The 18,087-nt window shown below is 40.7% G+C and overlaps 1 protein-coding gene across 1 annotated transcript in view; it reads left to right on the top strand.

The window, feature by feature from the left end:
- LOC124615809 (dedicator of cytokinesis protein 9) overlaps positions 1 to 18,087 on the top strand; it is a 343,132-nt gene that overhangs the window by 36,898 nt on the left and 288,147 nt on the right. Inside the window, exons 5-6 of the mRNA XM_047143949.1 lie at positions 13,781 to 13,908; positions 16,047 to 16,149. Coding sequence (XP_046999905.1) covers positions 13,781 to 13,908; positions 16,047 to 16,149 — 231 coding nt within the window. The remainder of the gene's footprint in view (positions 1 to 13,780; positions 13,909 to 16,046; positions 16,150 to 18,087) is intronic.

The raw sequence follows: 18,087 nt of genomic DNA on the forward strand, positions 1-18,087 counted from the left end.
GTGACATAATTTTCAGAAGAGAAGTTGGCAGTGGCGGCCGATGATCACTTGCTATAGCACACTACCAATGTTGCGCTAAGATTATGCCATTTATCTTTGAATGCAAGCTGGAAATTGCACAAAAATTGCACCATTCCTCTTCAAATGTGAGCTGGAAATCGTTCAAAAATTAGACCATTTTTCTTTGAATGTGTGCTATCATTCAAATAAAATGGACAAAAACATGTTTTGTAGCTCTCTCACTCTGCGATAACTAGAAACCAGCGTCGAGTGCTGAAATGATGGTCAGCCGCATTACGATCCAACTCATAGAAGGGATGCAGCTGACTGTTTCTGACTGTGCATGCTCTGGCATGGCTGTATACTTGCTGACACTGAACATGTTGTCTTACTCACAGCATATAAAGCATTGTGCAAGCAACATGGCAAATTCTCTAGGTGTTGCCAGAGAGGCTCTTTTCGAATAGATCTGTTGAGGAGAAAGTGAGTGTTTCAAGTTGCTAGAATATTTCACCTGAGTCAGACGTAGGAAAAGATGAAACACTCTCTAAAGATTTACAAGTAGAGTATGGGGTACAAGTAGAGTATGGGGGATTTTTTAGCAGTTGTTGATGTATCGGTCCTGTAGTGCTGTGGTTGAATATATCGAAGCAGTCCAGTTTCATATATGAAGCATTAATATATTCAATTTAGTTACAATTACTACTCTTTAAGTCAAAAGGCTATAGGTGGTGGTAGAAAAAGTGAGTCTATGAGGAAATTTAGTATGAAAGTGTATGAAAAGAGTTGGATCTATGGATGTGATGTTGGCAATGCACTTTTTTGTTTTCTATGTTTATTATTTGGGGACTGTGATGCACGGGGTGCAGGGGGAGTGAATGTTCTAGTACATATTAATGTATTAATAAAATAATAAAAAACAGAAATTATAAACAAACAAAAAATATATTTGATCTTAGTGCATTAGGTAAAGTTAATATTGCAAGATTATTAAGTTTCACATATCATGACAACATAGTGAAACTCAATTTGTTTACCAGCAAAAGGTTCCTTTTATTTCCCCAGGATAACATTTTTCCACTTAAATGGCAGATGTTATCTAATAGAAATACGGCTGAGCTGAATGGTTACCTGTACACTAGCTAACCCACTATTCCATATGGACCCTACCCCTAGCTAAATGAGGCCTGATCTGAAGTTGATCAGTGTTCTCTTGTTTGTTTGGACACCCACACCGCACGTGGCTAAGCATTGTACTTCCATAAGATTGCATGTGAAGTTGTCTTTGGGAGGGGCAATACTTTGCGCTCCAAAGCTTCTGTTACATAATAGTTGAAGTTAAGATTGTGGGATTGAAGAAAGTATGATGCATCCAAAAGTGTCCTTAACACTCCTTCTTGGCATCTGTGTGATAAGCTACTCAAAAATGCAGGCTGACATGTTGTAGTCACCTGTGTAGTAGTTAACATTATGCAGTCACTACTATAGAGCAGGTTAAAGCAGGTCTCATTCAGGAAAGCTGATTTGTCACTTAATATGCCAAAAACATGACAAAGTGACCATTACAGTCTGCTTTTTCTTTTTAATGGTTTCTGAACAGTGAAAACCAATGCAAGTGCATGCATGCCACCAGTCAAAGCCACACATTACTGGTTTTACATGCACATTGTGTGTAGCAGACTGTCCTGTATAAGCCACAATGTCATGATATGATGAAGTCATTTCCTGGTGCCTGATCATTCCAACCTTTCAGTACTAACTCATATGTCGATATGGCATCATTCAGTATCATTGAGGCTTACTGGCACTTAATTTCACATTTTCTCTTTGTTTGACAGCCTTTCACTGACTAGGCTTGGCATAACAGTGATATTTCCACTCAAATAAGTTAAGGTGAGGGAGAAGGGGGTAGGATGTGGCAGTATGTGGACTATGTTCAGCAGTCTGTCACATATCGTCACTCTGCTACTCATCTTACAAATTTGAACTCATTTAGATTAGTCATTTGCAATGTAGTAATTCAATAAATGTTTGTGTATGTTGTGCCTTTAAACAGTAAAAAGTTTGTTTGAAAAGTAGCTTCCTGGCTTGATAAGTTGGTTATAATGACAGGGGCTTCTTAAAGAATAATATCAAATAAAATCTACTTTATACCTTTGCAGTCCAGCAGGTGGTGTGGAGGGGGCAGTCCACAATCCATTGCAAATTCCCTCTTATCTCATTTTCAGTGAGAGCTGTGTGGCCTCTAGTATACGACACAGCCCTCTGACACATTCTTTTTCTAAACTGCAGAATGAGAGTTTTTTCTAGCATGGATGCTTAAATTGTGCTTAAGTCATTTTCTTTTCCGTCTTTTTTCCACATGGGCTCTGGTGCTGTAAAATATTTATAATAGCTTCTGTAGAATTTTGTAAAACAGGGAAGATTTTTTAGCACCAGAAGTGTCACAAGAGTTCATTTTCCTGCTTGGGTAAGTCACATTATCTGTTTGTAACCAGAAAAGGGGGTGGCCTAATTTTGTGCCCACATCTAACTGCTAATTTTGTTACAGTGCACACCCCTTTTGCAAAGTTAAGAGATTTAATTATGTAACTAATTCTTAAACTACAACTAAGTTATTATGGGTACAAGTTGTGGAAATTTATCAGAACAAATGCAGGAAAGCGCAAGATACTTTATGGTTTACACTTCATAAAGGAGAATTGGCAGAACTCTGTGTGTTCTGAATTTGAACCCTGGTGCTGTGCAATGTTGTGATCTACCACGAAAGTTGACATTGGCCTCAGGAAATTATATAAGTATCTTGTTGAAGAGGAGACAATGTGCCAACAGAAAATGCTGGGTTTGTAAGACATTAACAAGAAGGAAAAAGTCTGAATAATAATGTGTGTTGCTAATGCTTGAAGACATTGTCTGTGTATTATGTATTCAAAGCTCAAGAAATTTTATTTGACTCCGTTAATATGAGGGCTGTTCAGAAAATATCCAACTTTTATTTATAAAATCAGTCTTTATTGAAATACAATTGTTTGACACTAGTCACCTTCAGAGTAGTGCCCTTCTGGTTCTACACACATCTCCCAATGCTAGAAGCATTGTTGGAAAGCCTCATTTGGTAGGGCACACAGCTGCTCCACCGAATTCTGTATAATGTGTTCCTAGTTCTGTACTCTGGTTCCTTTGAGTGTCTTTTTTTTGTTTAGGGGAAAGCCAGGAGTCACTCATTGCTAGGTCAGGAGAGTAGGGAGGCTGACAAACCACAGGCTGTGTTGTGTTTCACCAAAAAACTTTGAGTTAATTGAGAACAATGAGCAAGTGCATTATTGTGGTGAAGGTGCCAACTGCCTGCTGTCCTCAAGTCCATCTCACTGCTTTACAGAGGTGATGCAGAACCTTTTGGTAGTACTCCTTATTAACGTTAGTTCCTTCTGGGCCGTACTCATGATGGACCGTGCCATTGAAGTCAGAAAAGACAGTCAGAATGACTGTCACTTTGCTGTGGGTGTGTGTTGCTGTTTTGGGTGTCAGGGATGATGGATGCTTCCATTACAATGACTGGAACTTTGTTTCTAGGTCGTAACATCCATAAGCCCAGGACTCGTCACCAGTGAGCCCTGTGTGAAGAAAGTTGAGATTACTGTTCACAGTATCAGCATGTGCTGTGCGATCTCCAAACAAAGTTGCTTCTGCTCACCTTTAACACAGATTTTGCTAAAATTCTCCTGAGGTCCAAATGTTTCATTAAAACGGATTGAATGAATCCAATACTAATTTTAACCTCATCTGCAACTTATCTAATCTTGATTTGTCTGTCCTACATGACCATGATCCTTACATGATTAATAACAGCCTCATTTGCTGATGTTGAGGGCCTAAGTGAATGTGCTTCACTCTTCACTGTCTGGTACTCATTGCTTCATCTTCAAACATTTGTCGAATCTTGTGGATTGTTTCAGCTTGAAAACTGGTAAGCTTAAAAACAATTTGATGCATAATGTTGTTCCACTTTTTCTGTCATTTTGCCCACAACACAAAATCTGACAACTACCACTTACACGTGGTCGTTTGTTGAAAGCTACACTGTTACACTCGTGGACGGGGGGGGGGGGGGGGAGTCACACTATGTATGCCTGCAAACACAAAGAGTGTGTGCAATACCATTTTTGGTTTCAGCAATAAAAAATTATGTTGGATACTTCTTGAACACAGCCCTCCTAGTTTGTAGATAGAAACTTTGTAAGATGACTACGATATTATACTTTTTATGAAAGAGTTTGAAACGATGTACCTTTCTAGTTTTACTCCGATGGGGCTCACATCTCTTTTGTGAGTACGTGCTTGGCCACCACGTGATTCTGTCCATTGTAGTGCTATTTCCCTTTCCTTGCTGCAAGTCTATCCATCTACTATTACACTATGGTCTTCTTGGTGCCAATTATGCTTAGTTTTGGTATATCTTCCAGCGTTCTACAACTTTTCTTAACTATATTCTCCCCAAAGTTGGGTTTGACCTGCTGTTTATTTTCCAGATTTCCAATGTGGCTTATATTCCACATTAGCCATTGTGGTGGGGGTCATCAAATACCTGCACAGTGGTAGCTCCCTTACCATGCAGGGATCACACTGTTAGTATCAAAGCTGGAAGCTCCCAAGAATGATGGAGAAGTAATGCACCCCTCCAGGATGGGGTCATTTGGGACACTCCCTTCCCAAAAATCTGCTGATGTGCAACCAGATGCCAGCCAATGGCAGAAGGAGCAGGTCATATGACTTGGTGTTCCTCTTTTATCCCAGACTCTGAGGCAGACAAGTCCTTGCATACATTGAAATCATCTAAGCTGAATAAGGGCAAGAAGTAGTTCTCTGCAAAGGGAATTTGGTGGGCCCGATGCCACCGGGCTCTGCATGTTCTGCCTCTGCCTCTGTTTCCAAGATAATGTCCATAGTGGCCCCAAATGCCCCTCCTTGCGCGCGCGCGCACACACACACACACACACACACACACACACACACACACACACACACACTCACTCTGTGGTTTGCAACCAATGTGTCTTGATGCCATCTCCTCACAACCGGTGGCAGCAATCAGCCCTGAGACATGGGCTGCCTCCTTGGTCCTTTGTGTCCCCACAGAATACTGATAGCATAATCACCCAGTGGAATTGTAGCAGTTATTTGCACCACATGGCTGAGTTTCATCATCTCTTATGCGTTTCCTCTGTTTTTTGCATTGCTCTCCAGGAAACTTGGTTCCCAGCAATGCGGATCCCTGACCTTTGTGCCTATTGGGGCTGTTTTAATCGTGCTGACTTTAGAGTGTCTGGTGGTGTTTGCACATATGTTCTGGACTCTTGTCCATAGTGAACATGTGCCACTCGATACAACTTTGGAGGCTGTGGCTGTTCATGTGAGGATGTCTCCGGAATTTACCATCTGTGATGTGTGTCTTTTTCCCGACAATGAAATGTCCTAGAATGTATTGTCTGCACTGTTTACTCAGCTTCCCCAGAGTTCCAATATTCGGTGACTTTAATGCCCACAGCCCCTTGTGGGCTGGAACTATGTCTACTCACCACCATAAAGCTGTCAAAAACTTGCTTGCACAGCTCAGTATTTGGCCCTTGAATACTGGAATTTCCACTCACCTTTGTGCGGCATATGGGTCTTACTCAGCCATTGATTTTTCCGTTTGCAGCCCACTTGTTCTCCCCTCCTTCCATTGGGGAGTCCATGATGACCAGTGTGACAGTGATCATTTTACAATAAATAAAATATTCTGCATCGTTATGCTATGGTTGAATGGATGCCACATTTCAATCCAATGTTTTGTCCTCATCTGCAGAGAACATTTCCAATGGGCTTTGTAACTTCCTTGAGTGTCTGATTTACACCTAGGATCGCTACTGACTGCAGCAAAATTTCATTTTTACTCTTGCTCCCACGAAGCGGTGTGACTTCACATGTGTTGATTACTCAAGTGCAATTGGCCATTGTCAGTTGCTGTCACCCATTGTTGCTGTCACCCCATGGAGGGAGGCTGGTGCACGTTTGAAAACGTCCTCTGCAGATGGGGATGAAACACTAGATTTAAATTTGAAAGCCATTCGACCATGACATAAGAGCCCACAACATTTTATGAAATGGGACATTTCCAGTCATGAAAGTTTACATTTTACGGTGATCAATTTCTGATTGTCTTGACCCTTCCTTGATGTCACTTGCGTGGGGTTCCAGCCAGAGGGGAACTTAACAAAACTGATTGGGATTCCTTTCCTCTACCATCACCTCTTAGCACACTGCCACATGGTGTGGCTCACCAAAGTGAAAGTGGAGAAATTCTGTTTGCAGCTGACTTATTGATCTCCTCTTCCTCAGGACTTCCATGTCTGAAAAGAGTACCTTCATTGACCCCTGAAATCACTGTGGTCATTAGGGATCACAGACAGGCTCCCCAAAGCCATTAGTGACATCCATTGATGCAGCACATTGCTTTCAGTGGCTCCATGCCCAGGTTTGCCACTTCATAAAGCAACAGAAACGAGAATACTGGAAATGCTATGTTCCTGACATTGGACCATGAACCGCTCCCTCACAGGTTTTGGTGAAGATTCGATGCCTCTGTTGTCACCAGTCCCTTACAGGTGTTCCTCGTATCTCTCTGAATGACGGTGTCAACACTGACCTAGGTACTGTCACTAAATATTTTGCTTTGCATTATGCTCGAGCCTCTATGTCTGATAATTATCACCCTGCATTTCGAATCCTCAAACAGTAGGAGGAGTGAATTCACTTACCTTCCACAATAAGTCACCTGAAGCCATATAATGCTCCGTTCAGGGAGTTGGAATTCCTCAGTGCCCTAATCCTTTACCCCAACACAGTTCCAGGTACTTACCACATCCAATGCCAGATGCTCAGACACTTATCAGTGTATTGTCAATGTCATATTCTTGTCATTTTCAACCATGTATGGAGTGAAGGTGAGTTCCTGTCTGGAAGGCGAGAAAGTGTGATTTTCCCGGTACTGAGATGGGTGAACACCCCATTTAGAGAGAGAGCTGTGGCCCAATTAGCCCACTAATGTTCTCTGGAGGCTACTGAGATGTATGGTGATCCAGCAGCTGTCTTGGTACCTTGAGTCTCAGTGTCTTGGCTCTGTCCCAGGGCAGTTTTCGCTAAGGCTCTTCTTCTGCTGACAGTTTGTTTGGAGTCTGCTACCCAATCAGTTTTTGTCCTGTGTCTACGTCTTATCACTTGTCTTCTTTGACATTGAAGAGGCTGACGACTCCATGTAGAGCCACCACGTCCTCGTTACCTTACATGAGTGGGGCCTCCGGGGCCCACTCCTGATGTATTTGTGAAACTCTTGTCACACTGTACATTCTGGGCTCAAGTTGACGCTTCCCACGGTGCCCCCCCCCCCCCCCCCCCTCTCCCCCAAATGCAGTATAATGGGGTCCCTCAGAGCTCTGTATTGAGTGTGCCCCTTTTTCTAGCAGCTATCAGTGTTCTGGCTGCAGCTTTGGAGCCCTTTCTGTGTGTTGACAATTTTTTGCTTTTACTATTGCTCCTCTATCCTGAGTGTTGCTGAGTGCTAACTTCAAGGTGATATATGAACTGTGCAGTCTGGGCTGTCACCCACGACTTTCAGTTTTCAGCTGCTAAGTCATGCATCACACACTTCAGTCACTGTCATACTGTCCATCCACACCCTGAATTTTACCTTGACAAGCAGTTGCTCAATGTGGTGGAGTCTTATCACTTTTTAGGACTGGTCTCTGATGCACAGTTGACATGGCTTCCCCATCTGTGCAAAGCAAACATGCTGTTCACACCTTAATACTCTTTGCTACCTCAGTAACACCAGTTGGGACGCTGACCACTCTACACTCTTGCATCCCTACAAAGCTCTGATCCTGTCCCATCTTGGTCATGGGAGTTTGGCATGTGGGTCAGCATCACCATCAGCATTGCAGATGCAGGGCCCAATACACCAGTGTGGGGTCCAGTTTGCAACAGGTGCCTTTTGATCAACCAGCCCTGCAAGAAGCCTACTTGTGGAGGCTAGGGTGTACCCTCCTTCCCCTCTACAGATCAGATTCCAACAACTGCTGCTCACCTATGCGATACACATTCACTGCACCACTGAGAATCCAAACTACTGTGTCTTTTTTTCCTGGTAGGGAGATCACAAAACAGGTCCAGTGCTGGAATTGCGATTGCAGTTCACATACAGGGTCTCTGCTCTCAACTCCAGCTACCTCCACTGTCCCATTTTATTAGGAAGCAATCGTGTATGCCTCCTACGGAGTCGACCCTGTCCTCAAACCTGTCTCGATCTGTCATTCAGAGCAAAAGACTCTGTTAATCCTATGGTTTCTCGCTGCCACTTTCTGCCTGTCCTTGATCCATTTCTGGGTTTGGAGGTGGCTCTACAGTCAACTGATGAAGCAAGTTTGCCTAAATACCTGCAGGGTCCAGTCAATTATGCTCCCTGACAATTGGGTGCAGTTTATTCGTTTCCATCAATTGAGCCCTCAGCCATGTTCATTCTTGCACTGCCGAGACATTCTTAATTGTCAGTGACTCCCCGAGTAGTCTTCAGGCTATTCACCAGTGCTACCTTCGACACCCATTGGTTGTGACTATCCAGGATCTTCTTGGTGGCCTCCACCAAGCTGGACAGTCATCTTTCGACCACAGGTCACATTGGGATCCCAGGAAATGAACATGCTAACTTGGTCCAAGTTGGCTACTAGAATGCTGACTTTGGAAATGGGGGTACCAAAACGGGACCTTCGAATGACTCTACTCCATCAGTTGTTTGAGGCTTGTAACACAAATTGGTGTGCTACTGCTACGGTTTTTCTGAGTAAGCTGTGAACCGTAAAGGAGACCATGACAAAGTGGCATTCTTCCCTTCGTGCTTTTTGCAGAGAATCAACTGTTTGGCCACAATAACTTGATGATTGCACTAGTGCTGCCAGAAGTGGAGAAAATCATCACTTGAAAGGTATTCATTTGTCTCTGAGCGCTGTCAACATCACGCTGTCCCTAGATGCAAAGTACTACAAAAGGCTTGTATTTACTATATAGCAAGTACTTCTGTAAGTACTTGTTGAGGTGTTTACTCTACAACAAAATCTTACTCAAGTTTACTTGTTCAAATCACTGGGGCAAGATTTTTTTAGGAACTTTCTGCACATAGTTGTTGCAGAAGTGCAGTTATTTTTAAAAACCAAAGCAGTCTTCTCTGTTACTGTAATATTGTTAATGAATAAAAATCATGATGAAACACAAAAATAAAAAAAAAATAGACAAAAATGTTAGAGAGCTACTTATTGGTGTTACCAAGAGACTGTTCATTTAACTATAATCAGAGCATTTCATGTAGATTAAAAACTTTGAGGATGTCGTATGCAAATTTCGAACATCTCTTGTCCCCTGCATAATCAAATATTCGTTAACAGGAAACACTGCAGCATGGTATCTCATCGTCGTCAACAGGAAACACTGCGGCATGGTATCTCATCGAGAAACTGCTTTTTAATTACTCTTCAGTTTTTGCAAGCAGTCTTTGCTGCATATATCATAAATGTAATGCATTTATGTTTATGGTAACGCTAAATAAATCATCAAAAATCCACTTCTGGCAAAACAAATTGATTGGTCAACTCATTTTGCACTTCCTTGACTTGTGGTTCTTATTATATGTGGGTTGCAGTGGTACATTTGTTTCACCTTTTTCATTTTTAACACTTGACATTTTTACACAATACTGAACACACACAACTTCTGTAAGTTTGAGAAAAACTTTCATAAAATGACAAATTCGGCAAGTATTTGCAGCAAGATGCAAGAAATTAGAACGAGGTTTTACCTTACAGCAGAGTGTGTGCTGATTTGAAGCTTCCTGACAAATTAAAACTGTGTGCCAGACTGAGACATGAACCTGGGAACCCAATCTGGCACAAAGTTTTAGTTTGTCAGGAACTTTCATGCAAGAAACTGTTTTCACTATCTTGGGAATTTCTTGAAGTTGACAATACTAATGGATGTCGAAGGAGGAGGGAGGGGTGTTTGCAGATATGGTGATTCCTATATCCTACCAAATTCTGTGATTGTATGGGTAATGCGTCATACCACAACAGGAAGTTCGGCAAAATGCCTAATAGGTATGATTAGAGGATTACGATGTTAGAGTGCTTCTGAGACAGGCAAATAAACAATGACTCAAGGAGGAAGAATGAACTGTTGCCTAAAAAGGAAAACAAACTAGCCATGAAAGTGTACATTGTGGATAAAATCGCTGAGAGTAAAGGCTGCAAAATAGTCCATTTACCACCCTACAACTGTGATCTAAATCCGATGAAACTGTCATGGGCCAACATAAAATGCAATTTCAGGGAGAACAATGTCACTGGTGACGTGTCAAATGAAAGACTGCAGAATCTTGTTAATGCTGCTTTCCATTCAGTTACTGCTCAGGATTGCCAAGGTTATTGCAGTGTAGCAGCTGGAGCAAGAGCACTGGACACGAGATGAAATAATGGTAAAGGTCATTGATTCCATCAGTACCATGCCCTCGACCTATGATGATGATGATGATGATGATGATGATGATGATGATGATGGATTTTTTTTTTTTTTGAATCAAACGTAAATGACAGTGATCTTCAGTGAACATCATTTTGACAGTTCTTTCAGGCACAGTTAATTACACTTTATGCTGTGCTGTGTTTAATAAATGCAATGTGCAAACAGATTCCAGAAATCAGTTTTTGGCTTTAGATTCATAGTGTCGTAAGTTGTTCATTCATCTACTTTCTTTTTCATTACTTGCGATAAATAAATGTAACGTAAGTTGTAGCTAAAACTCTTGAGCATGAATATTTCAACAAATTAGGTGATTTCCAATCTGATGGAAGTGTCACTTAAGTGGGTCTGGTGGAAGTGTCACGTAAGTGGGCAATATTTCTGCAAGTGCTGCCTCAGATTTCGTGTTAAGCACAAAACGTGGGTGGAGGTGCTCCTCTCCCTTCAGCACTCGTAATGTGGTGGCACGGCCGTTCCTGAGAGCCACCATGCCAATAGTCAACTTATCGCAGACAAACGGTACTGTTCTCTGTCAGCTTTGCATTGGCCACATTTGACTTGCCCGTGGCCACATTTCTGACATGATGGTGCACCCCACTGCTGGGGTGGAACCAATCTCTCAGTGGCTCACATCCTACTGGACTGCCCTAATTTGGCCACCTTACTGTGAAACCTTAAACTTGCTAGTAATCTGATTTTGTACGTTTTACCCATGAAAGTAGTTTCTACTCCTGTCAGTGACATTGGGTATATTAGCCTCATTGGTCGCATGAGGGACTGGAGGGGTGCTCCGTCGCCTGCTCCGACCCAGGGCACCCACCTATTGCTGCCCTTGCTTGGTGGTCCAGCCTGGTTCCTGCCCTTCCTACTTTTTTAATTCTTGTTATTCTTTTACATCTTTTGTTGGTTTACTGCCTCATCATTGTTGTTCTGTTTCCTAAAATTTTATCCACTAGCCCGTGTTGCTAGTTTTCTTGTGGTAATGGAGGGTGTGGAAGCACCGGTCAGATGCAGAGGGTGCACCTGCTGTTGCGTAATGAACCTTGGAGTTCTCTAGCTGATTCATGGGTGGGGCGAGTCACCCACCTTCACCCTTTTACCCCTCCCTCCCTCACTTATACTTGCACCTGTCTCTTGGTTTTCTTGATTCTCGGGAACAGTTGAGTTCATTGGTACACTACTGGCCATTAAAATTGCTACACCACAAAGATGACGTGCTGCAGACGTGAAATTTAACCAACAGGAAGAAGATGCTGTGATATGCAAATGACTACCTCTTCAGAGCATTCACACAAGGTTGGCACCGGTGGCTACACCTACAACGTGCTGACATGAGGAACGTTTCCAACCGATTTCTCATACACAAACAGCTGTTGACCGGCATTGCCTGGTGAAACGTTGTGATGCCTCGTGTAAGGAGGAGAAATGCGTACCATCACGTTTCCGACTTTGATAAAGGTCGGATAGTAGCCTATCGCGATTGCGGTTTATTGTATTGCGACATTGCTGCCTGCGTTGGTTGAGATCCAATGACTGTTAGCAGAATATGGAATCGGTGGGTTCAGGAGGGTAATACAGAACGCCGTGCTGGATCCCAACGGCCTCGTATCACTAGCAGTCGAGATGACAGGCATCTTATCTGCATGGCTGCAACAGATTGTGCAGCCACGTCTCGATCCCTGAGTCAACAGATGGGGACATTTGCAAGACAACAACCATCTGCACGAGCAGTTCGACAACGTTTGCAGCAGCACGGACTATCAGCTCGGAGACCATGGCTGCGGTTACCCTTGATGCTGCATCACAGGCAGGAGCGCCTGCGATGGTGTACTCAATGACGAACCTGGGTGCACGAATGGCAAAACGTCATTTTTTCGGATGAATCCAGGTTCTGTTTACAGCATCATGATGGTCACATCCGTGTTTGGTGACATCGCGGTGAACGCACATTGGAAGTGTGTATTCGTCATCACCATACTGCCGTATTACCCATCGTCATGGTATGGGGTTTCATTGGTTACATTTCCGTGATTTCCCTAAATCGTTTCAGGCAAATGCCGGGATGGTTCCTTTGAAAGGGCACGGCCGATTTCCTTCCCAATCCTTCCCTAACCCGAGCTTGCGCTCCGTCTCTAATGACCTCGTTGTCGACGGGACGTTAAACACTAACCACCACCACCACCACCCATTGGTTACACATCTTGGTCACCTCTTGTTCGCATTGACGGCACTTTGAACAGTGGACGTTACACTTCAGATGTGTTACAACTCGTGGATCTATTCTTCATTTGATCCCTGCGAAACCCTACATTTCAGCAGGATAATGCACAACCGCATGTTGTAGGTCCTGTATGGGCCTTTCTGGATACAGAAAATGTTCGACTGCTGCCCTGGCCAGCACATTCTCCAGATCTCTCACTAAATGAAAACATCTGGTCAATGGTGGCCGGGCTACTGGCCCGCCACAATACGCCAGTCACTACTCTTGATGAACTGTGGTATCGTGTTGAAACTGCATGGGAAGCTGTACCTGTACACGCCATCCAAGCTCTGTTTGACTCAATGCCCAGGCGTATCAAGGCCGTTATTACGGCCAGAGGTGGTTGTACTGGGTACTGATTTCTCAGGATCTATGCACTCAAATTGCGTGAAAATGTAATCACATGTAAGTTCTGGTATAATATATTTGTCCGATGAATACCCGTTTATCATCTGCATTTCTTCTTGGTGTAGCAATTTTAATGGCCAGTAGTGTATTTGTCATCTGTGTCCTCGGTCTCCTGGGGACTATTCCTGACTTGACACACAGACGATTGAGGCACCGATGACCTTGTCGTTTGGTCGCTTTAACCCCAATCAGTCCAGCCATCCATCCTTTCCATTTTACTTATGGAGTGATTATCATTTAATGTTGTCGAACAATTGCGAACATTTTATGCAAATTGAGCAAATAGTTAACAGCAATGATATGTGATGTACATTATGTCTTAAGTGTGTGTAACAATTCTTGTCAGTAATCCATTTCATTTTACAATTGAAGAAATTGCTGGAAGTAGTTTAAAACTCATCCAGTACCTCATTCTTATATAGATTATTGCATTACTTGCTATTACTTCAAAATTTTCTCATAAACTATCATCAGATTCATATCAGTTGAAATGAATTTTTCCATAAATTTCAGGATTCAGCATTAAAAGCAGATGGCATCACAAAACAGGGCTATTTGATGAAAGGCCCAGAAACAGGGAGTGATCGCATGTTTGTCAATCTAGGATCTAAATCCTTCAAGCGACGTTACTGTTACTTGAGGTATGTACTTATTTAGGTTTGCAGTATTTAAAAAGTAGTTCATACATATTTCAAGTGTAAAGCAGACCACTCAATGAAAAACAGCAGTAATTGCTGGTGCCAAAGCCTGAGAAACTCTATCTTCATGCTTACCTTTGCTGAATGCCTGCTGGGTGTGAGCTGTCTACTTTTCCTTTGTACCAATGTTCACAGCTTCTGTTTATACACATTTAAACTACAACAGAACACATTACAGTTCACAAAACCCTAAATTTGCTGGATCAGTGTGTGCAGGAAAACTTGATGGTGGAGAAATTAAGTGTTCTCTAACTGTTCATCCATGAATTGATTATCTTTGTTCACAGTAACCGTGATTTATTTGTAGCAAATCAATTTCAGCCTGATTACAGGAGTCAACATAATTTTATATTGCCTACCCTATGTTTAAAACTTGATGCTTAAAATCCACAGTATAAGGGTATAAAAATTTATAACAAAGTAAAAGAAAAAGATTTGCTCAATATTAATTTAGAATTACTGAATAAAATTATATGACAGAGATGTAGTTCATGATTGTCTGTGCCTGGGTAATGAGGTTTTCAGGACTCAGCTTGTGAGGATAAAGTAACATGGGAATAGCATAGACAGATGTCATTGTGCAGAAAAGTGTTTTACGAAGAAACTGGAATTTTTACAGTCACTCCACTGGTGGACAGTTGAGAACAAATGTAAACAAGTTTGCAGAGCACAGGAAAACATATTTTTTGCAGGCACTAGTTTAAAGTAGTAAAACGGAGATGTGAAGAAAGATAACTGCACATAGAGACTACGCCAAAGTGTTAATTGTCTTTCATGTTATTTATTCCTTAGGAGAAAAAATAATAAAAGAAATTGATGAAAAACATAGAAGTTGATTAAAAGCACCATGAGTAATAGGTACTGTTAAGGTTGCTTTTGTGTCACAAGGTCACGGAAACTGGAAATAATTGCTGAACTGAGTGTAAATCAGTCAGGCGTTTGGTCTAAGTATGATCAATTGAAAGATTATGAAATAATGATATTTTTGGAATTATTTGATGATACTGATGAGAATTGATATGAAGTAACAGTTTACTCAGCAGTCTTAACTTGATAAACCCAAATAAAACAATCATGCTGTGTTTAAAGGGAATGTTACCCCTATGTTGACGCAATATTATGGGCAATGAATATGAATATACTTAGTTCTTCACCAGAATTACATCATATAAATCTAATTAAACCAAACAGTAACCGTTAATTTAATGAGTGTTGATTGAATTGATAGCCTATTACAACATATTCACTCACACCTCCATGGCCATGAGGTATCACCTATTGTATGTAAAGCAACTCACACGTATACACTGACAGAGTTATAATTGTGACTAATGGCAGTGATTAATTTCTCTGTTAAAAGTGGTAGTGATAATGCTAAATACATTCTGACATGGTGCATCTACAATTAAGCATTCACTAGTGATTTTACTGGTTTAATAAATCACGACTGTGAGAATAATAAAGAGCAATTATAGGGGAAAAAATAACAAGAGAAATTAACATGAAATTTGATAATTTTTAATGTGATTGAACTATGAAGTGTATGTGACTGTAAAAGTGTAGCATATCAAGTGAGATTCTTTTTGCCCCTTGATGCGAGGTTGACTTTTTCCTTGATAGCTAACCTTCTCCATATTCTCCTTTGCAAATTTTAATTACAGTTTGTAGGTCATTAAGCAACTGAAAACAAGAATTTTAAAAGATGTGTTTTCATTGGTTCTGATGTACTGGCAATCAGCGATATTCTGTGAATGTCATTGATAATTATTTTACACTTGTGTGAAAGAAAATAAGGTAGTGTCACTGCATTTAGTAGGAAAATTGTTTTGCAGTAATTGCACATGGCATAAAGCCATAAAAGCCAAAAGATACACCTATGTCATTACTGGCACTAAAGCTTGATACTATGCACCTATCTGAGTTCTTGTATATTCTGCCATCATTTACTGTCAAAAGTTAACAACTGTTAATGTAATTTTAAAGTCATTTGACAATGTTTCAGCATGAAAGTTAAGTCATGCATTAGTATTTATGTTACACAACATAATGGTTATTGCAATATATGTGTATTTATTTTACAGGCAAGAAGTTGATGGGACATATATTTTAGAACTGCACAAGGATGAAAAGGAGACTGAAGCAAAAGCAACAATTGTTATGGATTTTTGTACAGAAGTTGTTAGGGTAAGAAAATTTCAACGATCAATTTAGTTGTATGCGTTTCTGGTATTAATCATTAATAGTTTCTAACAATTTTTATTTGAGACCTTTGTGTGATTCAAAGTTTTGAGATGCTGTTCTATCTAATAATTCTTTCCAGAAAATGGTGTAGTTGCAGAGTACAATACAAATTAAGTGAAAACTAAACCGCGAGAATTGTTAATTTATTCTCAGTTAAACTATGGAAGAGTACATCTCAAATGAAGGACATCATTGTGCATTGTGGTATATTGGGGGATCTATCATAATTTCAGAAGGGGAAGAAAATTGATGTTTCTTGTTAGGCAGACCCTTCTTTACTATTATGTTTCCCGAGACATCATCCGGTTTATTTCCTTATATAATTCTGAATTATTCTGTATAGTGTGAAATTCTTATAAGATTTTTCTCCTTTCTTGGAAATTAGGGGTTTGGTTAAATTTTTCCCTTGTGCTCATAGTAAATATTTTTTTCTCCTTTTATAATGATTGAGAACTTGTAAAATGACTGGTATATCTTATTATTTTATCGAAGATGCAGTATACTGCTATTCATTTGATAATTGAGTCTGCTTTAGAAACTTATTATCTTTTTGCTTTTGATGATTCTTTATTCAAATGTCTATAGCATATGTAAGCAAACAACACAAAAAATTAGTTGCTCCTAGAAGACATCAGGCTAATACCCTGTAACACTGTCATTAGCCTAAATAACAGCCTCAACTGGGTGATTAATGGAGTCTGCAAATTTTTTGGGTGTGCCATTTCCAGGCGAAGCTACTTCTTGATGATTAGATCTCATAGAGCTACCAATTTTCAGGGATGTTGATTGCTACTTTTAACCTGCTGACCCAAAAAGTCCCTGGTGTTTTCTGTGAGATTAAAATTGGGTGAGATTGTAAAGAACAATTCCAGTGTCATGGCTGTCCTATCCTGTTATTTTATTATCTATTTCAGGTACATCAAACACTTACATCTCAGTCTGTGTCGTCATTTTCTTATGGCTGATATGATGCAGAGTGTAAGACAGTTTCCATGTATTTAGGAGTAGTGTGGTTCAGATCCTTTTCTGGCCTGCTGTTTGTGAGGTCACTTCAGGAGAATGCTGTGATAATTTTGAGAAGAATGCAGCTGAGTTTATTTCTTTCCCAATTCCTTTTCTGACTGTGCTAGTACTTTGACATCAGAGAGACTTAAGATTGTAACCCTTCTTTCTGTATTACTTCTTTTCTTCTGGCCTTACTTCCTTTCATGATATATTTCTTCAGAGTCCACAGATATTGTAATCACTTTCTGTAATGTAATTGGTTGGATAAAAAATCTACTTACCATGCAGCAGCAGGAGAAGAAACACGTGAAAGTTAATGAAATGTGAAAGTTTTCAGAGTGAGTTGCTCCTTCTGTTAGAAGGGTTGAAGCCTCCGAAAGCTTCCACATTTCCTTAACTTTCATGTATATTTTCTCCAGTCATTGCTTGCTGAGTAGACTTTTACCTATCCAGTTATATTTTCAAAAATTGTTTCTTTTCACTGATAAAATCAACTTCTAGATAGATTTGCATCTCCCAGCCTTATTCAAGCCTTTGTACTGAACTCACATCAGTGGTTTGCTTGTTAGTTTTGCTACTTATCATATGTACTTGATTGTAGACCATGTGTGAAATTGGGCTTCGCCTTAACTTTTGAAAAGAGATTATAGTAAGAAGTAAATCTCAAATATAGGTCGCAACACTAAATTTACAATGAAGTTCAATTAGACAATACTTTGAGGTACATCTCTCTCCTTCCCCTTCTTCAGTGCTAGCATAACTACAGTTTAACTGTTAAGTTGACAGAAGGAGTGGCTCTGCTACAATTATAGCTTCACCTGTTCTGCAACTAGGTGGCAGGCTTTCTACACCTGACTCGCGTGTTGTGGAAATACT

The sequence above is a fragment of the Schistocerca americana genome, chromosome 5 (genome assembly GCF_021461395.2).
Source record: "Schistocerca americana isolate TAMUIC-IGC-003095 chromosome 5, iqSchAmer2.1, whole genome shotgun sequence".
In the NCBI taxonomy this organism is placed as follows: Eukaryota; Metazoa; Arthropoda; class Insecta; order Orthoptera; family Acrididae; genus Schistocerca; species Schistocerca americana.